Source organism: Leucopleurus acutus (genome assembly GCF_964270905.1).
Source record: "Leucopleurus acutus genome assembly, chromosome: 11".
Lineage (NCBI taxonomy): Eukaryota > Metazoa > Chordata > Mammalia > Artiodactyla > Delphinidae > Leucopleurus > Leucopleurus acutus.
In genome coordinates this window covers 96,496,729-96,521,533 of record NC_139152.1, presented here as the reverse complement: position 1 = coordinate 96,521,533, position 24,805 = coordinate 96,496,729, and the positions used below count along the sequence as shown (strand labels likewise).

The window sequence follows — 24,805 nt, the reverse complement described above, 5'->3', positions numbered from 1 at the left end:
CGCGTTGATACAGGTTTGAAACCTTTACAGAGTTCCAGTCAGCCGGCTGGGAAGTAGTCCCGGCCCGGCGCTCGGCCCCGCCCCTGCAGGGCGGAGGGACGCATCACGCAGGGGTGGGGAAGCCGGATCCGTGCGCAGGGTTGCTAAGGGTGAAACTTTTCATTGACTTTGCTCACTTCGGGCAGGGGCGCGGGAAGGAGCGGGTCGTCGGCGGGGAGAACCGAGTGGCTTGGGCGACGCGGGGCCAGAAGGGCAAGACCGTCCGCCGGCCACAGCCGGGACCGTCTTCCGTCCCGCGACACAAGCAACCCTGCGGTCCTCCATCCTCGCGCCGTCGCCGCTGGCCGGCCCGCCCGCCCTCTGTCCCCCGCCGCTGAGCCCGACCTCCAAAAAGCTGAAAGAATTATTATTGAGATCATAGCCCATACTCCCCTCACTCGCTCCCCCATCCTCAACGAAGAAAAGGACACATCGGCTCCCGGGAAGGGAGAGCAACCTCCGCCCCGCGCCCAGGACCACCCTGGAGGAAGAAGCCGCCCCGCGGCCGGCACACCGCCCCGCCGCCGCGGAGACCCGAGTGAGTGAGTCCGGGGCGTGCGGGCGGGGGGCCCCCCCGAGACCCAACAGGCCCGACGCCTTCCCCTACCCCCGCCCCACTCCCGCTCTCCGCTTTGGTGGACTCTCCACGTTGCTGTCGCCCCCCCCCCCTTGCACCTGGCCAACATTTTCCGTTCCCCTTCCGCCTCCTCACTGGACCCCACCTTTTCCCTGTGCTCTTCTTTCCCTCACGTTTGCTCTCATCCTGGGGTATCCCAGAGCCCCTTTCTCTCCCTGTTCCAAGTGTGGCCACCTCCTGGGTGCGGTGCATTTCCTCCCTTTTCCCTCCGTTCTTCATATCCTAGAGAGTCGCTAGATTTTCCTCGTTCCCCGCGAAAACATAACTCCCACCACCATTAAATAAAATCAGAAGAAGGAAGGGGATCCAGGCCTTGTTTTTCTGCTTTTCCCGTGTGCGGGGTAGGAGGGTGGTAATAATTAATAGGGCTTATTTTTGGCCCTATGGAGCCTGAGAGATGGAGGGTGACTTTTGGACCCCCTTTTGGACCGGTCAGTGGTGACTGTCCTCTGGCCGCCGAGCCAGAATTTACCATTTGGCTTTAGCTCTTTATCCACGTTAGTGTTTTAAGGGGAAACTGGGCGGAAAAAAGTACCCTTACAGCAGTATCAGTGAGTGGATTCAGGTTGACCCTGGTGAGGTGCCTGGGAGGAAGAGCCTTACTCCTAAGCTCCTGTCCAGAGGATGGACTGTGCCCTTGACCAGAAAGGGAGGGGGAGGAGGAGGGAACAGAGAGAGGAGGGGCAGCTGGCAGCCCTTTCCCACCCCCTAGAGGAACCAGAACCCCACACAGTAGGCGTCAACTCGTGGGCTAGCCGAGGGGGGTCCCTGGTGTCTGCTCAGTATCTAACCTTTCTTTTCTTCTTCCTGCCCACCCTACCCTGGGAGTGGGTCCCTCATCTTTGATTTAACCGCAGAAAAACATCCCTATTGCTTTCTTGGGTGCCTGCCCCCATCCCCCTCTTAAGCGGAGGGGGAGAGAAGCTTGTGTGGGAGGAAGGATTAGGGAGGTTTAACACCCTGCAGGGGAGCTTTGCCGAGGATCTGGTAAGTCTGGTCAATAGAGCAGGCCTTGCAGCGGAAGGAGACTCACAAACAATTTTTAAGTATTAGAAAATGTTGTCAGATGTACAGTTTTTTCTTCCCTGCCCGGGAACTCTTTCCCATTACCTAGCCGGGTCTGGTTACTCGGACTTGGATTAGAAGAGGGGTGAGGCTTGGGCCCTGCTGGCGTCGGGCCTTCTGATTGTCCGCCCGGCGCCTCCCCGCAGCTTAAAACTGGGAATTTCTTTGGCCGAGAGGACGGGAGAACTGCGTTTATTCCTGCCGTTCCATTCCTGGTTGTGAGGTGCTACAGCGGAGCCCGCTGGGCGTAAAGTGAAAAGGCTCTTTCTCTTTGAATCCGCCGTCCCTACAGCAACTCCAAAGGGAAACCACCCAGCCCAAGGAATGCAGATTAAGTGGCAGGGGTTTGGGGAGGGGGAGGGATGTGACTCCTATCTATCCCGGCCTACCGCCTTCACCCAGAAAAAACTCATTAGAAGCTGTTAATTCAACGGTCTTGCGAGGCAGTGAAGAGAGAGGAAGAAAGAAAAGTTCAGTTTTTCAGGAAGCCGAGACATGGATATGGTGGGCGACACAATACGGGGAGTAGGCCTTATGGGTAGAATTTATATAAAATGTATTAGGCGGTGGGCGGGGGAGGGGGGGGGGCGCCAGTCTGCCACAACGCGCATGTGCATCGGAAACTTTTCCTGGGTTCTCCCACCCTCCTCCAGCTCCCCTTACTGGGCATGCGTAGTTCCCCGGCTGAGTCTTCGCAAAGTACGCAGGGAAGTGTAGTGTGCAGAGAAAGTAGGTCGTTTGCTCCAACCTGAGCGTGAGGTTTCTGAAGACTACAATTCCCAGAGCGCAGAGTGCACCTTTGCCCCGGGCCTCCCCGTGTATGTTGGGGTTCAGTCAAGTCTTCCTGGCTTCAGAGGAAGCTGGAGAGGCCTAGAAAGGGCCCCCCCCCTTTTTTTTTTTTTTGGCTGCCCAGCGGGGTTTTGTAGGATCTTAGTTCCCGACTGGGGATGGAACCCAGGATTCGGCAGTCAGAGCATGGAGTCCTAACCACTGGACTGCCAGGGAATTCCCAAAAGGGCCCTCTTAGTCGGAAGGAGTCTCGTAGTCAGACTTGGGCTTGCACAGTCCATGTTTTGGGGAGATGGTGTGGGACACTGGGGGGGGGTGCAGTCAGTTGGCACAAGTCCTGGTAGCCTTTCAACCACACCCACCCGTCTGCCACCGAGACCAGTGTGGTGGGGCCACCCCCTGTCCCGCCAGAGCCGGGCTCCCACTGCCCAGCACCCGGTCTGTGACACCTACTGGCCTTGTCAAAATTGAGGACCCTGAGTCCTCTTTCCACACTCATTTGAATCTGGTAGTGCTTGATTGTCTATGATTTGGATGTTAAGGCTTGAGGTGCCTGAATATTTTACAGGTGCTCAGGGTTTGGGGGCCCAGTGGGTTCCCTCACTATCCCTCCTTTTCCCCTTTAAAACAACTTTTTCTTCCTAAAAACCGTCCTTCGAGTTTTTGTCAGAAGTTCTCTGGCGTCTCTATTTACCATATCGTTGACTTGCAGCCTCCTTTCAGCTTCTTTCTCCCCTCCCCCGTACGCGGGCCTCTCACTGTTGGTGGCCTCTCCCGTTGCGGAGCACAGGCTCCGGACGCGCAGGCTCAGCGGCTATGGCTCACGGGCCCATGCCGCTCCGCAGTATGTGGGATCTTCCCGGACCGGGGCACTAACCCGCGTCCCCTGCATCGGCAGGCGGACTCTCGACCACTGCGCCACCACGGAAGCCCTCTTCCCCCTTTTTTGACATTCTCTTGAGCACTTACTCCTTTAAAACTCAACACAGGGATCTGAATCCAGGATGAACTTTGTTGCTGGAATTAAAGCAAATGAAGGAGGATAAGATTCTAAATAAAAGGGGACAGAATTTTACTCTCATATTTGCAACTTTTTAATATGTTGACAAAAGGTAGATTTTGCTGTTGTTAAGCACTTAGCCTTTTTTTTTCGTTTTGCCACATTTCTGGCCTTTTGTGCCTGAGTCAGGGTTGGAGAAAGTCTTTGAGTCCTCTCCTGCGGCTTGACTTGAATCTACTTGTTCCTTTTATTGAAGGGTGGTTATTTTTAAGCTAATTTTACCACATTGTATGAATATTTAATATATAAGCTCTAGAATTTGTCCAATAGCCTTAAAAAATGAACAAACTGATGTGAGTGGTCACTCCTATCTTTAGTTAAAGACAGCACCAGTGCTTTAATCCTCTGTTCCGTAAGCTTCTTGAAGTCAAAATTAGAGCTTGAGCTGCTAGAGCAGAAAATCTCATTCTGGTTGTCCGTCGTTTTTGTAAGGTTCCACCCCACAGCCATCTGGCCTGGCCTGTTCTCGAGTTGAAGAAGTGAAAGTGGCATTATCTACTTCTGATTTGTGCAGCAGCATCACTGAGGTATAAATTGGTGTGCCGCTTTTTTTTTTTAATAAATTTATTTATTTATTACTTATTTAATTTTGGCTGCGTTGGGTCTTTGTTGCTGTGCACAGGCTTTCTCGAGTTGCGGCGAGTGGGGGCTACTCTTCGTTGCAGTGCCCGGGCTTCTCATTGCGGTGGCTTCTCTCGTTGTGGAGCACGGGCTCTAGGCTCACGGGCTTCAGTAGTTGTGGCACGTGGGCTCAGTATTTGAGGCTCGTGGGCTCTAGAGCCGCAGGCTCGATAGTTGTGGCGCACGGGCTTAGTTGCTCTGCAGCATGTGGGATCTTCCCGGACCAGGACTCGAACCCGTATCCCGTGCATTGGCAGGCGGATTCTCAACCACTGCGCCACCAGGGAAGCCCCTGGCGTGCAGCTTTAGTTGCTAATGCTGCAGAAAATGGTTAGCTGGGCAGGGCTGATGACAGTGATTCTATTGTATTTTGGGGTAGGAGGCTTATTTCCCAATGACTTTGGCCTGCATTTAAAATGCTCCCATTTTGAGGCTGAACTGTTCAGGGGAGGTGATTTAGAAGGCAGTTACGCAGCAGAGTTTGAGAAGGCATAGCAGGGTGCAGGAGCCCTTTGGACCACGTGGCATGCCAAGAGGCCATGTGGTTCCTTGGGAGAAGGGTCATATGTCATGTTCAAGTTTTACTTTTCAAAAATACTTTGAAGACACTGTCTTTAACTCCAGGCCCATTCTTGGGAACCAGTGCCAACTTTCTTTACAACTTTTTAGTCTCATGTGTGTTGGACACGTCTAGTGGGCCACTGTGGCCCTTATAGGCCTTTGTTCTTGAGGGGAGGCCCATGTCCTGGTAGCTATCTTTGCGTCTGGTGATGAATCCAATCCTCATAAACAGAAAGCTCCTTATCTTTATCATTCTCCTTCTCTTTAAACCTAGAAGGACCCTGGAATTGATCTTTGGTGACCAGGAATAGACATCTGAACACACATGGAGATTGTCTGTATTGGAGGCTGGGATAGATGGGGAGAAAAGAGTCACCTGAATCCTGAGCCTCCCTGTGGAGGGCTCAGGAGAGGCCATGCTCGTGGCACTTCTTCTGGTGCCCCACGTGACCCTTTGTCTACTCAGACCTGAAGTGAGGGAGGGGCTAGACATGGCCAGCGTCATCAGATACTCCACATTAACCCAGTGCGTTTTCTCTGATACTCACCGCGGAGAGCTTTGCCTGAGGGGTCCGTCCTTAAAACGCCCTGGGGAGCCATGGTCCCAGGCCGTAGCCAGTTGGGTCAGGTGTTCCGAAAGCTCAAGATCCTCAAGCCTAGAATTAGCACCTGGATACTGTGTGCTGGACCCAGAAGGGATTTTAATCGAAATCCAGCTCCAGGGACAAAAGATGCCCTTGACGGATAGTGGATCAGTCTTGTCTCTGTGCTGAGCTCAGCAGCACATTCTCACCCAGAGGTCTGGTTAGGAACATTTTCTGGCTCTGTCGGCCCTCAAAGATGGCCCTTTTCAGTTCAGTTCTCCCATGGCATGAACCTGGATCTGCCCTTTTGGAGAAGGTGAGGCAATTAGGATCACTGGCTCTCAGGACCTCACAGATCATCTTCCTGAGAAATGAGGCTGGCCCAGACCTCAGGAATAAACCTTTTTGACCTCTGTGGATCTGGCTGTGAGAGAATCCCAAAATAACAAGCTGAGTGTTTATGTTGGACTGCCTCCTCTCCAGGGATCTCCAAACACGTGATGAATCTGGTCTGGTGCCAAGGACAGGTGGTCAGACAGTCCCTGGGAGACAGAGTGATGATGGGTCCCCAGCTGGAGGCTGTAGGGTGATGGAAAATTTCTTCTCTCTGCCCACCTCATCACCTACACTCTAGCCAGAAACTATAGAGATTTCCCTCAGGCCACACCAGTACTGCTCTTAAGGCTTTGTTGCCCTACAGGGCCCACTTCCCTCTCCTTTCCTCTGCTTCCCTAGGGCAGCCCCTAGTCAGTAGTTTCCTTGTTGGTCCACGCCTCTGATTGTGATAGGTCTTGACTTTTTCCTGGGGATCATGCCCCAGTCTCCATTCTTGGAGGCTGTCTGGATGGAAATGCTCGCCTTGGTTACACTGTTCTGCAAAAGAATCAGCTCTGCAAACCCAGAGTGAGCCAGAGCACACGCACACCCAGGGAACTCAGGATAACAAATTGGATGCGACTGGAGTCCTGGCCTCCCGTGAAAAGTTGGCAGTGCTGCTTCCTGTTCAGTGACCTGTATCCCTTTCCATTTAAGGGGTTGAAACTAAAGATTTTAAACTCCTGTCTTGGCCTGTGACAGTTTGGGAGTGGGACTTCACCGAGATATTGCAGAGACAAGTTAGCAAGGGCCCTCCCTTCTCCATCTGATTTAGGAGCTCGATTTTTTTTGATGTCACTCATAAAGTGACCTGAATTCTCAAAATAGTGGAAACCACAGTACCCCTATTTCTTTAGAAGTACTTAAAAATATTTATCAAGTGCCGACTAAAATATCATGTTACTGATGAAACTAAGGCTCAGAAAAAAGTGACTTGCCCACAGTCACACATATAAACCTGTCACTAGTGGAGCAGAAATGGGACCCTGAGGCTATGTGATCCAAAGTTGGTGCTTTTCTGTCCGATGCCCACTGGCTTTCTGCATATCTACTCATGAAGCCTTTCTTTCTCATTTTTCAGCGTTGCCTGGAGCCCAAGGCTGCCCACCTTACATTTCCTACCACTGTCCTTGGCTTGTGCACGTGCCTGTGCTGATTCTCTGCCTAGGAAAGGACGATGCAGCTGGAGATCAAAGTGGCGCTGAACTTCATCATCTCCTACCTGTACAACAAGCTGCCCCGGCGCCGGGCAGACCTGTTCGGTGAGGAGCTAGAGCGACTCTTGAAAAAGAAATATGAAGGCCACTGGTACCCTGACAAGCCACTGAAGGGCTCTGGCTTCCGCTGTGTCCACATCGGGGAGATAGTGGACCCCGTGGTGGAGCTGGCCGCCAAGCGGAGTGGGCTGGCGGTGGAGGATGTGCGGGCCAACGTGCCCGAGGAGCTGAGTGTCTGGATCGACCCTTTCGAGGTGTCCTACCAGATTGGTGAGAAGGGGGCTGTGAAAGTGCTCTACCTGGATGACAGCGAGGGCTGTGTTGCCCCAGAGCTGGACAAGGAGATCAAGAGCAGCTTCAATCCCGATGCCCAGGTGTTTGTGCCCATCGGCAGCCAGGACAGCTCCCTGTCCAACTCCCCGTCACCGTCCTTTGGCCAGTCGCCAAGCCCCACCTTCATGCCCCGCTCCGCTCAGCCCATCACTTTTACCACCGCCTCCTTCGCAGCCACCAAGTTTGGCTCCACCAAGATGAAGAAGGGGGGCGGGGCAGCGGGTGGGGGGGCGGGGGGCGGGGCAGGTGGCCAGCCGATCCCCCAGCAGCAGCCCCGCATGGCCCGCTCTCCCACCAACAGCCTGCTGAAGCAGAAGAGCCTCTCTCTGTCTCTGCATTCACTGAACTTCATCGCCACCAACCCAGCCCCTCAGTCCCAGCTCTCACCCAATGCCAAGGAATTCGTGTACAACGGCGGTGGCTCTCCCAGCCTCTTCTGTGATGGGGCCGATGGCCAGGGCAGTGGCACCCCGGCCCCCTTCGGGGGCGGTGGGGCTGGCACCTGCAACAGCAGCAGCTTCGACATGGCCCAGGTGTTTGGAGGTGGCGCCAACAGCCTCTTCTTGGAGAAGGCGCCCTTCGTGGAAGGCCTCAGCTACAACCTGAACACCATGCAGTATCCCAGCCAGCCGTTTCAGCCCGTCGTGCTGGCCAACTGACTGCCCACCTGCCCATGGGGCCAGGAGCACCCAAGACCACAGAAAAGAGAAAGGAAAGGAAAGGCCAAAAAAAAGAGGAAAAGAAAAATACACAAAAAGATTTCCAGTCTTCTCACTCTAACTTCTAGAAACATGACCCAGCCCGGGCATGGAGTGGGAGGGGCCCCTGAAGCACTGAACGGTGTTTAGCTCAGCCCCCTGCTGCTCTCCTGCCTGCCTCCGATTTATTCGGTTGGTTTGGGTTTTATATTTCTTTTTCTTTTTTTCTTTTTTACATGTAGTTTTCTATATAACATCTTTAATTAGTGGCTTCCTGTGCTAAGAATGGTCCAGATGTGAATTGCTGCTCCCTGCTCCCTCCCTCCCTCTCTCCCTCTCTCCCTCCCTCCCTCCCTCCCTCCCTCCCTCCCTTCCTCCCTTCCTCCCTCCTTCGCATGCCTGGTTTAGGGTTGGTGTGTCCCAGCTCACAGGGAAGGAAGACAGTGGCTGGGGCCTGGCCCTCCTCAGAACAGGGAGAGACTGCCCCGTGTCACTGTCTTCATCACCCAGCTGTCCTCTCACTCAGAGCCATCCAACCTCAGCAGGCCTGCTCGGGCCCTGCCACCCAGATAGGTCTGACTCCAGCCCCCGCTTCCTCTCAGGCCTGGGCCCTAGGGAGCTGCCAGCTGGCCACTTGACACCCTCCCCCTAGAGCTGAAGTCTGTGACTCCAGGGAGGTTAGCACTCTGTCTGGTGTCCCTTTCATCTCTGTCCTGTGGCCCCATGCCACCATTCCCACCTGGCCCAGACCATCACCGAGGCCCTGGAGACCCAGCCATTGGCACATGTGGCCTCTCTCATGTAGCCCCTTCTTTCCTGGGCCTGAGTTCTTGGGTAGGGAGGTGGGGTGAGTGTAGGTGTGCGTGTGCATGCGTGCGTGCGTGATTTGCTCTCCTGTTTTAAAGGATTCCGAGCCATGTGAAACTTCCCCTCTGGGTGTGATTCTGGGTCGCAGCAAGTGTTTATTTATGTGTGAGGGTGGGGAATGCACTGGGGGTGGGTTGTCAGTCCTTTTGTGGGGTGCTTCACGTGGTGGCGCCAGACTGGCTGAGCCTGACGCTTCCAGAGGAAAGCACTGCAGAAGGAACTGGTTTCCAGACTGCGGAGGGATCTGCACTTATGTTTGTTTTTGACCAAAAAAAAAAAAAAAAAAGGTTAGCAGTGAGGGGCTGAGGGAATGCCCAGCCTCTGATACCTAAGAGAAGTCCCTGGACTCGGACCCTCCTATTGTGTGACCTTAGCCCAGGGTGGGAAACGCTTACCTGAGCGCCCTGGCAGGTGGGAGTTTTGGGTCAGTGCCTGGAGTGGGCAGTCCAAAGCCTTGAATTGAGACTTTGGTCTTTTGGCTGTAGATGTTGCTTTAATACATTTCTTCCCCTGCCTGCTTGAGAACCTCTTGGTACCTCTTGCCATCCCCTCACTGTCCGACCCAGGCCCACCGGGCCCAATGCTGATCTCGAGCAGGCTGGGCTGGACAGGCGCTTGGCCACGGCAGGTGCTGTGTCTGGATTCTTGAAGAGCCCTCCCCACCTCTGCTGGAGAGAATTTACCTTGACCCAACCCTAGTGGGCTAGCTTCCACGCCATGACGCTTTGGCAAGTGGGCACGTAGCATCAGGGCCCCCATCACCAAAGCCTTTGGCACCCCACCCTCTCCTCCCCAGTGACCCCAAGTTGGCAACTGCTGTGGCAGCGGATCCGGCCCAGACGGACACTGCCAGCCTCCTCTCCCTGCAGTGGGCACCAGCTCTACCTCCCCGCGCGGGGCAGTGCCCTGGCTCCTTGGCCCGGCACCGTCTGTCCCCCCTAGACTTCTCAGGGGCCAGCCCCGTCTGGGCCACCCTCTCCCGAGCCCTCAGCTCCCGCACAGGTGACAGGCCCAGGCTGCTCTCTGGGAAAGGTTGGATGCTGCCTTATGCCCCCTTCCAGCCCCTCTTCCCCCACTCATGCACACAGGCACCCACCACACCCTGGGCGGCTTGTTCCTCACCACATACAGGGAGGGGGAGACCAACCCCTTAGTGTCTTTTGAAATACGAAGAAAAATGTGTGATCAGGAGCATGACTCCTGTGCTGGGCTCTTGGGCCCACCTCAGTCTGTCTCAAATCTAGGCATTTTTGCTTCAACTTTATTTTTTTTTTTAAGAAAACAAAACAAAAATCTGCACTAATTTACCTGGTTTCATAGGAAAACTTTTTTTTTATTTTTTACATTTTTTGGTGTCCGTTTGTATTGAATAATTTGCTACATTTGTAAAATGTAAGAGGTATATATAATATATGTATATTTCTAACGTAAAGGTAATTTTTTTCTTTTCAAGATTTTTTCTTAAGAGGAGAAAGATATTTTTTCAGGAAAAACAAACTTTAAAATAAAAAAAGAGGAGAATAAAACCTATTTCTCCCCTTTCCCCATCCTCTCTCTGTCTACCCCCCTTTCCCAGGAACAAGTCAAAAGGTGGATCGTCTTGTAAAGGAAGTAAACTTTTAGTCCAGAATGATGTCTTTTTCTCAGTGCAGTGAGCTGTAGATTCTCTAGTTTGACCCCTGGGGATGGGAAGGGGGGCACTGAGGCAACATGGAGAGGAGCTCGCGGGAGCAGGGTAATGAATTTGTTTTCTTTAGTGAAGGAGGAATACAATCAAGTGTTTTGTATTCAGAATGTTGTGCAATATTTTGGAATGGAACATTGGTGTGTTTAGAGATTTAGTTTAAAAACAAAACAAAAAGATTGATCAAATCTGTACAGTTTATATTGTTCCAGATTTTTTTAAGTTTGTATTAAAAGCATGATATGTAATAACCTTCTGCTTGCTCCCTGCTTGTTTTGTTTCTGGGGCCCCTTTTGGGATAGGGAGAGTTGGAGTGACCCAGCCCCTGTGAACTTCACGAAACGATTAGTCATCCTCACCTGCCCCCTGGGTGGGCACAGTGTCACAGGCCCCTTTACCCCCTCTCCCCTCGGCCCAGGACACTTCCGGGTGCCCATTCCCACAGGGCCTTTTCCACACGGAAGCAGGTTCCACGAGGTTGGGAACTGCCCCGCTCCCTCTGCTGACAGGTGGTGAGAACAGGACACACCTCTTCTGGTATTTGGCCATCAGAGACCACTAGACCCTTAGGAGTGGGCAAGGATGAGAAGAGCCTACCTAGGTCAGGTTCCATCCAAAAACCTGGTGCTTAGATTCTCGACCCTTCTCTTGGCTGGGCAATTCTGGAGCTGTTTCAGGGTTGACGTGGCCTGCCTGAGCCCGGGGCTAGGGAGGAAATCAGCGTCTCCCTCTTCCTTGGTACCTGGTGCCCCTCCCCAGCAGTGATGCACATCAGCTTCGCAAGGCCCAAGGGTTGAAGATGTCAGCTAGGTATTTGTTGAATCTTATTTTACACTCACAACAACCTGGTGATAACAGGTATTATCTCCATGGTACAACTGAGAAATGGGCTCCAAGTTAGATTACCTGCAAAATTCATAAAACTAGTAAGTGGGGAAGCTGAGATTTTGCCCCATGTGTGACCTTTTCATGACCTTTTCATGGAAACTGCTATGGAAGAGTGCCACTGGGGTGTGGGGGGAGGGCTGCCACTGGGTGTGGGAGAGGTGACAGGCCTGGGGGATGCCACCTCCATCCAGGCTGGGGCAGGGGGCAAGCAGCTCTTCTGGGGCATCAAAAGGACCGGCGTTTCCTCAGGCCCCTCACCCCCCAAACAGGCCAACACCGATCCCTCCCCACCCAAGTGTGTGAACTGGGCCTAGAAGCTCTCAGGCCAGACATCCCACATCTGCACAAGGTCCCAGGAGCCCTTGATGTCTGGCCCCTCCATGGGCCGCTTCCTTCAACAGAGCCTGTCAAGGAGAGAGAGGCCCCAGTCCAGGATGCCCAGGCCCTGGCAGAGCTCTCCCTTTCCTCTGCCCTGGCAGGGAGAAGCCCAGCCTGTCTCAATGTCCCTGTGCACAGGTTGCCCATTGCCTGTGGGCCCCAGGTCCCCTCACATACTCATTCCTATTTATGTTAATATAAATAAAACACCTAGCACAGGTTCTACTAGAGTAGGGGCCCATACCCACTCCCACTCACCCATACCCACTCACTCATCCCCACTCCCTGTGCACGTGCCAGGGAGCTGACAGGCCTGGGAGAGGCCCAGCTCAGGTGCCGAGATCGCCTTCCCGGCCAGCCCCTCCAGCTGAAAGAACAGAGAGTCCGGGTTTGAACAAACCTCCAAATTCTCCATGGCTCAGGCACAGAAATGATTCATTCATACGTTCTTGCCTCCATTTATTCACCAATTGCTGGCTCTGAAGGGGTGCAGTGGGAGACCTGGGGGTAAGGAGAGAAAGAACATTCTGGTAGACTCAGAGTTCCTTGGAAAAAAGGCTCACTTATTCACAAACACTCCATGAGCACCCACTGCCTGCCTGGGGAGCACAGGTGGGACAGCAGTTACAGGAGAGGTGTATACAGGGGGCCTGGGAGCCCAGGGATCAGGAGGCAAAGAAGAGCCAGGAAGGAGAAAAGCAAGACCAAGTCCCCTCCCCAGGGAACGTGTCAGGAGGGCGCCCATCAGGGAAGAGTCTAGACTCCGCTCCCTGAGAAAACAAGGATTCCAATCCCAGCCCTGCCGCTCCTGAGCTGGGTGACCTCAAGCAACCACTCCACCTACTCAGGCGTCTCAGTTCTCTCACCTCTAAAATGGGTATAATAATTACACCTACTTGTGAAGATTAAATGAAACAGTGAGTGGAAAATGCTGAGCACCGTAGCTGGCCCAGAATAAATGACAAGTACCATTTCATCAGCAGGGCCATAATCATTCATCCTCAAACACCAGCAGCCAGCCCAGTCCTGGATGCTTCCTTGAATCAGCAAACAGGTCGAAACCCAACCCTGCCAACAGTGGGACCAGGCTGGGGTGGAAAAGGAAACTCCATTCTCAAAGCAGACACTAGGCTGGCCCCCAGTCTGCCCTCTGCAAGAGTGGGAAGCTGCTTGTCCCCCAGCAAGGTAGCATCCTGGGACGTATACTAATCACCCTCAAAATAGTTTCTCCTGGAGAACAGATGGGTGGGTAGGGGTGAGTCATGGTGGCAGGAGAACCCTGCTCCATTCGTCACTGCTTGCCTGAGTCAGCACCCGCCCTTGGGCCAAGGGGATGCCACTGTCTGGTCCCCTCACTGCCACCTCCCCCAAGTGAGTCATGGGGTGGAGGGGCACACTCTTGCCCTCCCTCCTCCTTTCCCTGGGTCTGGCCACTTCAGCCAAGTCCTGAGTGGGCAGGGCCTAAGGACAGGCTGGGACCAGCCAGGAAGTGTCCAAGCCCCTGGGTGACAGGAACCTGCTGATTTTCTGGGTTTTAATTTGGGGAATTTCACTGCCAGAGAGAGAAGTGGGTCCTCACAGCTGCCGGCTCTGTGTAACCTCAAATATCTCTCTCCCCTCTTGACCTCTGTCCCATTTGTACGAGAGGCAGTGAGGCTAGGCGCCTGTCCAGCTAGGCCATTTGGGCTGGTCCCTGGGTCAGCACCTCTTCCTGCCCCACTGGCTCCTGAGCCCTGGTGAGGGCCCTGGAGGACCCTGTGCTGTGGCACCTTCCCCAGGGAGGGGAGAAAAGAGTGATGGGCTGATCGCTGGGTGGGACCATAGGGCTACCAGCCGAGACCCCCGCAGGCATGAGGACCTGATCAGAATACTGCTGACCTGTGGCAGGGTTGGTGAGGCCAAGCAGGAGAAGAGGTCTGGTCCAGCCACCTGGACATCTGGGTCCTGAGGCTGGCTCTGCCCTAACTGACTCCAGTAAATCACTCAACATTCAACGTTTACCATTCAACATGGAGGCCCCATAAGTGCTGGACACTGTTCCAGGCATCTTCCTCAAGTGATGTTCTAGGAACCACAAACAAATAAGTGAAGAATTTGTCAGATGGTGAGGATGTTCCACTAAGACAATCAAAACTGGTGATGGTAGCTAGTGACCAAGTGGCTCCTTGAGATTGGGCAGTTGGGGGAAGGCGAACCTTCCCAAGGAGGGGGCTTTCAACCCGCAATCTGAATTACAAGAGAATTGGCAGAGAGAGCAGAAGAGAGGTCAGCCACTCCCAAGGGCGAGGTAGAAAATAGTACGGTGTGCTCAGGGAATGAAAAGGCCAGCAGTAAACAAGAGACAGGCAAAGATGAGGTCGAAGAAGTCCTCAAGGCCGCATCATGGGCCCCATAGCCCAGGTGGCGAGCTGGGATCTAACCTCCAATGTGAGAGTTAAGTCTCTCATGCCCAGGTTGCTGCATCTGTGGCTAGGAGCAGAGATAGAGTTCTCTCACACATTCAATCAGCAAACCTCCCCAGAGCCCCTCCTCTGTGCGAGGTCCTGACCTGGGCCCTGGGCACGGGCCTGCTGGAGGACAGGGAGACTTCTAGTGGTAGAAAAGTGGAGTAGAAGACAGACCCAGGTCATTATGACTTCAACACCTTGATCAGATCCACGGCAGAAGGAAGGTCAGCGAGCCGCAGGAGGCTCCTATCCGGCCCCGGAAGGCTCTTCAGAGTGTTGATAGAAGCTCATGGGGGAGGAGCTATGGCCCAGCACACATGCCAAGTACTTCAGGCTGGGCTGGTACGATGGCACCTGGACTCTACATTGAGGGGCTCCAGGCGGTGGGCAGGGAGATGGGAAAAGAAACAAGACTCCTGAGCGGAGGAGCGAGGGGGTAAAGCCATGGGCACAGCAAGTGCAGATGACCCCCTTCACGGAGCCACAGAGATATCCAGGGGGCAGAAATGTAGAACTAAAACTATAAAATGTTTAAAAGAAAACAAAAGAGGGACTTCCCTGGTGGTCCCGTGGTTAAGATGCAGCGCTCCCACTTCAGGGGTGCAGGTTCGATCCTTGGTCTGGGAACTAAAGTCCTGCATGCTGCACAGCCAAAAAACAGAAGGAAAAAAAAACAACAAGAGAAAATATTTGTGAGCTTTAGTTATGCAAAGATTTCTTAGATACGACTCCAAAAGAATGATCCATAAAAGAAAAGACTGATAAACTGGACTTCATCAAAATTCCCTTAGATACTGTTAAGAGAATAAAAAGACAAGCTATAGACTGGGTGAAAATGTAGGCAAAATACAGTCTTTGTAAAAGAGCTTTTATAGAGAAACTATGAAGAACTTTCAAAACTCAATTATAGGGCTTCCCTGGTGGCGCAGTGGTTGAGAGTCCGCCTGCCGATGCAGGGGACACGGGTTCGTGCCCCGGTCTGGGAAGATCCCACATGCCACGGAGCGGCTGGGCCCGTGAGCCATGGCCGCTGAGCCTGCGCGTCCAGAGCCTGTGCTCCGCAATGGGAGAGGCCACAACAGTGAGAGGCCCACGTACCGCAAAGAAAAAAAAAAAAAAAAAAAAAACTCAATTATACCATTTTACAGGATATACAAATATCAAATCACTACACTGTACACCTGAAACTAATATAATTTTGAAAGTCAGTTATATCTCGGGACTTCCCTTGCGGTCCAGTGGTAAAGAATCTACCTTACAATGTAGGTTCAATCCCTGGTCAGGGAACTAAGATCCCACATGTCCTGGGGCAACTAAGCCCACGTGCTACAACTACTGAGCTCTCGTGCCTCAACTGGAGAGCCTGTGTGTGGCAAACTACAGAGTCCACATGCTCTGGAACCAGTGCACCACAACGACAGAGCTCACGCGCCCTGGGGCCTGCATGCCACAACTAGAGAAGAGAAAACTCAAACACCACAACTAGAGAGAAGCCCATGCACCACAACGAAAGATCCCACACGCCTCAAAAAAGATCCCGCATGCTGCAACTAAGCCCCATGCAGCCAAAAATAAATAAAATAAATAAATAAATCTTTAAAAAAAGTCACTTATATCTCAATTTTTTAAAATCCTCAATTATAAGAAAACAAACAGCCCGTCCCTGGTGGCGCAGTGGTTAAGAATCTGCCTGCCAATGCAAGGGACATAGGTTCGAGCCCTGGCCCGGGAAGATCCCACATGCCGCAGAGCAACTAAGCCCGTGCACCACATCTACTGAGCCTGTACTCTAGAGCCCGCAAGCCACAACTACTGAGCCCACGTGCCACAACTACTGAAGCCCGTGCGCCTAGAGCCCGTGCTCTGCAACAAGAGAAGCCACCACAATGAGAAGCCCGCGCACTGCAACGAAGAGTAGCCCCCGCTCACCGCAACTAGAGAAAACCCACGTGCAGCAACGAAGACCCAACACAGCCAAAAAGAAAGAACAAACAACCCAGCACAAAATTGGGAAAAGATTTGACTATATCAAAAGAAGATATATCGATGGCAAATAAGCACACGAAAAGATGTTCAACATCATTAGTCATTAGGAAAATGCAAACTAAAGCCACAATGAACACAACTATTAAAATAGCTGAAATTAAGGGACTCCCCTGGTGGTCCAGTGGGTAAGACTCCGCGCTCCCAATGCAGGGGGCCTGGTTTCAATCCCTGGTCAGGGACCTACATCCTGCCTGCATGCCGCAACTAAGAGTCCATATGCCGCAACTAAGACCTGCCGCAGCCAAATAAATAAATAAACAGATTTTTTTTTAAAGTTAAATCAAATTGAACATTTGGAAAAATAATAAATGACTTTTTTTTTTTTTTTGCAGTACGCGGGCCTCTCACTGCTGTGGCCTCTCCCATTGCGGAGCACAGGATCCAGACGCACAGGCTCAGCGGCCACGGCCCACAGGCCCAGCCGCTCCGCGGCATGTGGGATCTTCCCAGACCGGGGCATGAACCCGTGTCCCCTGCATCGGCAGGCGGACTCTCAACCACTGCGCCACCAGGGAACCCCAATAAATGATTTTAAAAATAGCTAAAATTAAAAAGAAAGGCCATACCATGTGTTACCGAAGATGTGGAGGAATTAGTAACTTTTATACACTGCTGGTGGGAATGTAAAATGGTACAACCACTTTGCAAATAATTTAGAAGCTTCTTTAAAAGTTAAACTTCTGGGGCTTCCCTGGTGGCGCAGTGGTAAAGAACTGCCTTACAATGCAGGGGACACAGGTTCAATCCCTGGTCAGGGAACTAAGATCCCACACGCCGCAGGGCAACTAAGCCCGAGTGCCACAACTACTGAGCTCGCACCTCAACTAAAGCCCACGTGCCGCAAAACTACAGAGCCCACATGCCCTGGAGCCTGCATGCCACAACTACAGAAGAGGAAAGCCGCACGCCACAACTAGAGAGAAGCCCGAGCGCCACAACGAAAGATCCCACATGCCTCAAGGAAGATCCTGCGTGCCACAACTAAGACCCAATGCAGCCAAAAATAAATAAATAAAATTTAAAAACAGATATTTAATTTTTTAAAAAGTTAAACATCTACCTACAATATGATCCAGCCATCCCATTCCTATTCACCCGTAAGAAAAGGAAATAACTGTCCATACAAAGACTCGTACACAAATGTTCATAGCAGCTTTATGTGTTAGCCCTAAACTGTAAACAACCCAATGTCGTTCATGGGGAGAATGGCTGAACAAACTCTAGTACACCCACACTATGGAATACTGCTTAGCAATAAAAAGAAATGAACTACTGGGACTTCCCTGGCGGTCCAGTGGTTAAGACTCTGTGCTTCTACTGCAGGGGGCCTGGGGTTGGATCCCTGGTGAGAGCACTAAGATCCCGCATGCCGTGTGGCACGGACAAAAAAATAAAAAATAAAATAAAGACAAAAAAAAAAAGAAACGAACTACTGATACATGAATGAAGCTCAAAATATTAATGCTGAGTGAAAGCCCTAGCAAAAACAAAAAAACCCACACATACTGTTTCAATCCATTTATAGAATATTCTAGAAAATGTAAACTAATCATGTAGCAAGAGAAAACAGATTAGTGGTTATTTGGGGACAGGAGAGGAGGAATGGAAGGGACTGGAGGGAAGGATTAAAGTGGGGAACAAGGGAATTTTGGGGGGTGATGGATATATTCATTATCTTGATTGTTTCACGGTATATAATATGTCAAAACTTATCAAATTATAATCTTTAAGTACGTGCAGCTTATAGTTCATCAATTATTCCTCGATTAAGCTGTTGGACAAGACAAAGTCCCTGCCCTCACCAAATTCATGTTCTAGTGGGCAAGATAAATAGTAAACCTCATAAACAAATGAGAAAAATACCCTCAGGGAAACAAAAGGGCGTCACATGGTGAGAACGTGGCAGAGGGAGTGGTGAGGAGGGTGCCTCCGAGCAGGTGCAGTTCCTCCCGTCTCTGTGCCCCTCACTCCCTGGGGCGGCCCCCTTCCTGTTTCCCATGGTGAACGCTTAACTCTCAGCTGCTGTGGGGCTTTGCACAAACTGCTCTGCAGCTCAGCTTCCGGAGCCATGGGGGGCAGGGGGCAGGGGAGATAAGGCTGTGTCCTCTCACGTCTCGGCGTCGGCGCGGGGCCCCGCATTCGGTTCTCTGCCCAAGGGGGCCTCTCACCTGCTCTGGCTGGATTTGGGGACAGGGAGAGCAAAAATGCCAGGAGCAGGAAAATAGGCTTCTCAAGAGCCCAGCTGCCTTCCTCTGAAAGGCACCCCAGGGAGCCTGTCCCTCAGGACTCAGGGCTGCCTTCTGGGAGAGGAAGGTTTGGAACAGCAGGCACCCCTCTTCAGCAGGGCATGCAGAGAGGCAGGAGGGGCTGAGGCGTGCCAGGCCCGGGGACAGGCCAGGTTGGCCTGAGGCCCAGAGGGGCGGGGCAGGAGGTCATCGGCCATGGGCAAGGGGCCCACTTGGCCCTCTCTCTGGACACAATGTCCTGGACTGCTCCAGAGCTTGGCTGGCAGACAGGGAACAGTGACTGGCAGAGGGTTCGGGGAGCCGGCCGAATGGCGGGGGGGCGGCCGGGGGGAGCAGCCTGGCCTGAGCAAAGGGCTGGTTCTTACAACCTGTCCTGCCACCTTGGGCAAGCAGAGGACCAGCTTGTCCGGGAGGCAGGCAGGGGGCCTGGCGCCCTGTGGGGACCTCAGCAATCCCTCCCTACCCTGTGCCCTAGTTGCCCCATATCACCAGCAGCTGCCGTACTTGAGCTGAGTTCTCCAAGAGTACAGAACCCTGCAAATGGCAGTCCAGCTGCTCACTGTTGTGGCCTTAGGCAGGTCACAGCCTCCCTGAGACACAGAACTCCACCTGAAAAATGGTGTCTACTTCTTCGGGCTTCAATGCTTGGAAAGCATTTAGGATAGTTACCCTCACAGAGGAAGCCCTTGATGGAATAGTTTGCTATAATTACCACATTATAGCAGCAATAACAATGTTCATATATCGAGGGCCTCCGGGGTGCCAGGAGATTTACCTACATTGTCTTGAATCTCCAGCAGCAACCGGAAAGCAGCTTTATCACCCTCATTTTATAGGTGAGGGAACTGAGCTCCAAAGTGACACAGCTGATATCAGGGGGCAGTGGCTCCCTCAGTAGGAACCCAGCCTCCCCTGTGGGCAAAAGGGTTAGGGCCTGATGGGTGGACCCTGGGGGGTTCCTTGTGGCAGAGCTGAACCAGGGAGGGGCCGAGGGGGTGCTAGGAACTCAGCAGCAGAACCCAGAGACCTCAGTTGCTTCCCACAGGACTCTCCTAGATCCTGATATACAAGCCACGGGAGTCAGCAAGGGTTGGAGGCAGGTGCAGGAAGAGATGCATTCGTACATTCAGAAAATACTGATGGAGGGAAATACAGTCCGGTGTTGCTGTACATGGCCTCTGGAGTCGGACTGCCACTTCGGACTCAGACACTGTCACTAGCGAGCTGTGTGGCCTGGTGACTCCCAGTTTTCCCATTGAAGGTGTGTTTGTCCCTGGGCAAACCAGGACTTTTGATCACCCTGCCTGGAGGAGTTACTCCACTTCTTGGTTTCCCCAACTGTTAAAGGACACCAATTCTCACAAGTTGCTGTTTGAAGGTAAAATTAACATGTAGCCCTGGACTCACACTCCAGGCCCGATAAAGGTGAGCAGGGTTAGAGGCATTTCATCTCATCCTGGCAGAGGCCAAGCAAGAGGGGAGGAAGGGAGGTGTGATTGTCCCCATTTTGCAGATGAAGAGACTGAGGCTCCCATTGTGTCTGAGCAGCACAAAGATCTGGGCAGATACCTCCTTCATCCCAAAGCCTGTTCTTAGAAGGTGCTCAAAACGTGTTGGGTTGGCTACCTCAGAGAGAGACCTTGGGTGGCACTGCAGGGGATCCCCAGGTGCTCCCAGGGGTCTTGTGCGAGGACAGCCGGGCAGGGCCTGCTGTGCTGCACCAGCGGGCCCTTCAGCAACAGCCTCAGCTGCAGCTGCTGGCCGGGCCACAGGGCAGACCTAGACCACGTGCTCCCCGGGCAAAAGCCAAGGTGCACTGGGAGTTGACTGGCCCAGTGGGGCACCGCCTACCAGCCCAGGGCCAGGCCCAGGTCCTGCACTTTGTCAGGCCCTGGGAGGGGTGAGTGGAGGATAAGGACAGTTCACAGTTACCTTGCTAAGTACTCAGCAGGTGCTGAAATGCGGGGTTCTTCCCTAAGACCTTAGAAGGAGGGCCTGCGATCAGCACCATTTTATAGGTGGGGACAGTGAGATTCAGAGAGGCGGTTTACCCAAGGTCACCCAGAGGGTAGGCGGAGGTACCAGTCACCACTGGGCTTCACTGCCTGACTTTAGAATTCAAGATACTGGTGGCCCACACACAGTGGGATGGGAAAAGCAACTGCGGAAGACTCCTCAGCAGGGGACCTCCAGAGCCCCCAACGTCAGGGCCAGGATGGGAACTTTTGTTCAGAGGAGGAAGTCGTGGCCCCAGCGGGAGCTGGGGCTCTCACCGCAGACTGGGCTCCCCTGGGGGCCCAAGGACCCTAGCGAGGGCGGTTACCCCCATCCCCGCGTGCACCCCAACTCACTGTGCCCTGCTGGACAGCTGCCTCAGTTTCCCCTCGGGCACTAAGCAGAAGGGGAGGATGCCGGGCCAAGCAAGGCAGCGCCGAGGGAGGCGGCCCTGGCCTCTCCTTTCCCAGCCCCACACCACAGCGGAGCACGAGGGGGAGGGGGAGGGGAGGGGAGGGATTACGTAACGGGCGCGGGGCGGGGAGGGGCGGGGCGAGGTGGGGCTGGGCGGGCGTCAGTACCGGCGCCCGGTAAGGGGAAGGGAGGCGCTGGGGGCGGCCTCTCCCGGGAAGAGCCAGGCTGTTCCGTCTTCTCCACACTAGGGCAGCCCCCTCCGCGCTCCCTTCCCCGCTCCTGCCCGCGCGTGCTGGGGAACCCGGCGGGCCTACAGCTGGAGAGACCGAGGCCCAGAGCGGGCGTTGCGAACTCGCCGAGTCCCGGGCTGGGCGTGCGGAGTGGCCGAGGCCGCTCACCGCGGGGAGTCTCCTGCTCAGAGCCACTCGCTGGCTCCCCAGTGCCCGACATCGGCGCCCCGCAGCCTCCTCCCCAGCCCCTACCCAGGCCTTGTCACACCTCCGGCTCGGGCCTGGCTGGGAGCTCAGCAGCGCCGCGGACCCGCCTTGAGGCCTGGAGGCCGCCCCCCCACCCCCCGCCCGAAGGTCACCCGGGACCCGAGGGAGCTCCCGGCCCGCGTCAGCCGCGCGCCGCCCCGTTCCCGCTGGAGCGCCTCTGCCTCCCCCGCTCCCTGGCGGCCGTTCCTGCCTCCCTGCTCGCACTTACTTCATCCGGCCCGGCCTCGCTGATATTTATATCCGCGTCTGTCTCCCCAGCACAGACGGGAGGCAGCAGCAGGCCCGGCGCTCAGGCCTGCAGGCACACCTGGTGCGACAATTGCCGCTCGCCGCTGGGCCCACCTTTGGCCGGTAGACTGAGACAGCCCTGTGCCTAAGGCCCGGCAACTGCCACCGGAGGTCGTCCCCAGCCCAGAGTCCCACCTTGACGGCAGTGGCTCTCCCTCCCTGCCCCTCATCAGGGCATTATCTTGGGTCTCCGTGTTGCATCCCAGGAAGCTCCTAAAGTAGGATCATCGGGGCCACTGGGAGGCTGCTTAACAATGCTGATTCCAGGGTTCCGCACCAGGTCCCTCTGAGTGGGCCTCCCGTGAATGATGCCTGGGACTCTGCATTTGCAACAGGCTCCCTAGTAGAATTATGAGCTTTTCTAAGATTTGAGAGCGGTCTGTGCTGTGGTTGCTTTTGGGAGAGGGAGAAAGCAAACAGTAGGAGGGTGGCGGATTGGGACTGCCCCTGCTTTGATTTGATGGAGCAGGATGGAAAGACCCCGCAGGGGAGAGGTTAGGGCAGAGCCATTGACGGCCTCTGGGGAGGGTAGCCTGGGAGACTTGGCCGGAGAATGAATTGTGGACGCTGAGCAACACCCTACCCCCACCAGTAAAGCCCTTTAACGCCAACTAAGGGACAGACCCCCACCATTCTCCTGCAAAGTGGGCCTTGGCCCCGCCTTACAAGGCTCAGTTTAATCCCTTCATCCAAGCGCTAGCTAGACCCTGGGCTTGGAGAGTGGAGTACCATACTGTTGCTGCCCCGCCAGTCCAGGAAGAGAGGCGGGCAGCAAACATACAGCAGTTACAATCACAATCATAACTGTGATTCGATGGAGCAATGAAGGCTCAGAGCGGAATTGTGAAGGATGAATAGGAATTCCCCGGGGAAGATAGGATACAGGAGGGGGCATTCCAGGCAGCAGGAACATCTTGTTCAAGTGCTCAGAGGCCTGAAATAGCAACCTCTGTAGGAATCTATGAGCAGTTTGGTGAGGCTGAGTGTCAGGAGCTTGGTGAGAGATGAAGCTGGATGTGCAGGGCGAGCCTTGGCCAGGCGAGGAGGCCAGACTTGGTCCTGAGTGCATGGGGGCTTGGAGCCCCCGGAGGAGGGATGAGGAAGAGGAGGGATGGGAGGGAAGCTAAACACAGGACACCGCCACAGCAGAGGTGGCAGGGCCTCCCTCCCACCCCTTCCCTGTATTCCCATGGCAGCCCCCTATACCCACTCTGGCTCTAGAAGCTCAAGCTGGAGACTGCCAGGGGACACCGGACCCCATCCCAGCTGGGTGTGATGTGCTGTGAGGCCTGGAGTAGGTGATTTTTGTGCTCCTGGGTCTCAGTTTCCTCATCTATAAAATGGGGGCAGCACTAATCCCTGCCAGTCCCTCCTTGGGATGAGAGTGAGGAGCAGAGGAAATGGATAGGCGGGAGGAGCTTGCTTGTTCTGAGCCATGTTGAGCACAGACCTAGGCACTTGCTCAGCTGGTGCCTCCCCCCTGCCCTCGTCCAAGTGAGCCTTCTCCCCAAATGGTCCCCCACCTCATGCCCGCCAAACTTCAAGAATCACTACTTGAGAGCCAGCATTGCTGGCTTCCAGTTCTGGAGCTGTCAGATCTCTCAAAGTAGGGGCCTCAGGCAAGCCAGTCTCTCTGGGCCTCATTTTTCTCAGATGCAAAATGAAATGCTCCCAGGTGTTGGGGGAGGAGGGACCCCTGGCAGCCCTCTGGATGGTGACAACCCGGGCTGGCTCTCCTCAAACACAGACAACTCCCAGGTGCAGGAAGTGCAGATGAGGACCCCCTCTGTCCTACCATGTCCCCTCTGCCACCTCCAGTCACTGCCAGGGACATCCTGTGCCCTGATGATGTCACCAGGCCCAGGCCCTGGGAGCCACGGTTGGCTGTAGCTGACAGCACTCAGGCAGGGTTTATTTATTTATTTGTATTTTATTGTTTATTTTATTTTTGGCTGCGTTGGGTCTTCGTTGCTGCGCGCAGGCTTTCTCTAGTTGCGGCGAGTGGGGGCTACTCTTCATTGTGGTGTGCGGGCTTCTCATTGCGGTGGCTTCTCTTGTTGCGGAGCACGGGCTCTAGGAGCGTGGACTTCAGTAGTGTGGCACGCGGGCTCAGTAGCTGTGGTGCACGGGCTTAGTTGCTCCGCGGCATGTGGGATCTTCCCGGACCAGGGCTCGAACTTGTGTCCCCTGCATTGGCAGGCAGATTCTTAACCACTGCACCACCAGGGAAGCCCCAGGCAGGGTTTAGTTTTAAACTCTCAGGGCTTGGTCAGCTCCTTGCCCTCTCCCCACCCCACCCCACCCTGCCTACCCTGTCTCCCACAGCCCAAGCCCCCAGGCCCCTCCTTGAAGGTTCTCTTCACACATGCTCTGCTTTCCTGACTGCATCCACCAGGCTTCTGAGGGCCATGCGGAGCCAGGCCATTGGCCAAATGTCTCTGATCACCAAATCCAGACCTGCCAAGGTAAACAGATGGGGCCCTGGAGGTAGACCGTGGTCTCCTCTGCCTCCTGAAGTCCAGAGAGGGCAAGGGACTTGCCAGGGTCCCACAGCCAGGGCTGGGGGTCATCAGACGGGCACTGTAGACACCTGGAATCCGTGACTGGGCCTTGGGGTTGTCACCGTCTTGATTTGAATGCATTTTTTTGAATTGATTTTTACTGGAGTATAGTTGCTTTACAATATTGTGTTAGTTTCTTGCTGTACAGCAAAGTGAATCAGTCATATGTATACATATACCCACTCTTGAATTCATTTTTAAAAACAGCTTTTTGCCTGCGGGCCTCAAGTCTTTCTTGATGCCTTGCAGCTCAGACCAGCTGCAGAAATAGACGGAGCGCTGGGGCAACTCCCAGTGGGACCACGGCCCTCACCAACACCCTGGGTAGGGTGTGTCCATCACTCACGATTGTCACACACTTACCCTCTCAAGTGACTTTAGACTAAGGACCTGTCAGCACCCTGAGCTTGGATCAACACCCCTTTTATCAGTGTCATATGCTGGCCTTCTGGAGAAGACTACGGCTGAAAAACGAGGTTCTGTTGGAAAAATCCATTTGAAAATGACTTGAGCCC

At 54.0% G+C, this 24,805-nt stretch overlaps 2 protein-coding genes across 4 annotated transcripts in view; one reads left to right on the top strand and one right to left on the bottom strand.

The window, feature by feature from the left end:
* Window positions 1-186: 186 nt before the first annotated feature.
* TOB2 (transducer of ERBB2, 2) lies at window positions 187-10,798 on the top strand. Of its 3 annotated transcripts, XM_082851028.1 has the most exons (3): window positions 187-577; window positions 4,023-4,117; window positions 6,813-10,798. In XM_082851028.1, the coding sequence occupies exon 3, from the start codon at window positions 6,909-6,911 to the stop codon at window positions 7,938-7,940; it is 1,032 nt and encodes a 343-aa protein (XP_082707154.1). In that variant the 5' UTR covers window positions 187-577; window positions 4,023-4,117; window positions 6,813-6,908; the 3' UTR covers window positions 7,941-10,798. The 3 variants fall into 3 exon arrangements, with proteins under 3 accessions (XP_082707154.1, XP_082707153.1, XP_082707155.1); XM_082851027.1 differs by lacking the exon at window positions 4,023-4,117; XM_082851029.1 differs by lacking the exon at window positions 4,023-4,117 and having other exon boundaries at window positions 187-581.
* A 12,855-nt stretch (window positions 10,799-23,653) lies between these two features.
* TEF (TEF transcription factor, PAR bZIP family member) overlaps window positions 23,654-24,805 on the bottom strand; it is a gene marked incomplete at its 5' end in the record, with an annotated part of 31,623 nt that continues 30,471 nt past the window's right edge. The window contains one exon of the mRNA XM_082851036.1: window positions 23,654-23,916. Within this exon, the coding sequence (XP_082707162.1) occupies window positions 23,839-23,916 (78 nt within the window). The 3' untranslated portion in view covers window positions 23,654-23,838. The remainder of the gene's footprint in view (window positions 23,917-24,805) is intronic.

What these genes read in the sequence shown, in the direction of transcription:
- TOB2 (XM_082851027.1), top strand. Translation starts at nt 6,909, where the DNA reads ATGCAGCTGGAGATCAAAGTGGCGCTGAACTTCATCATCTCCTACCTG.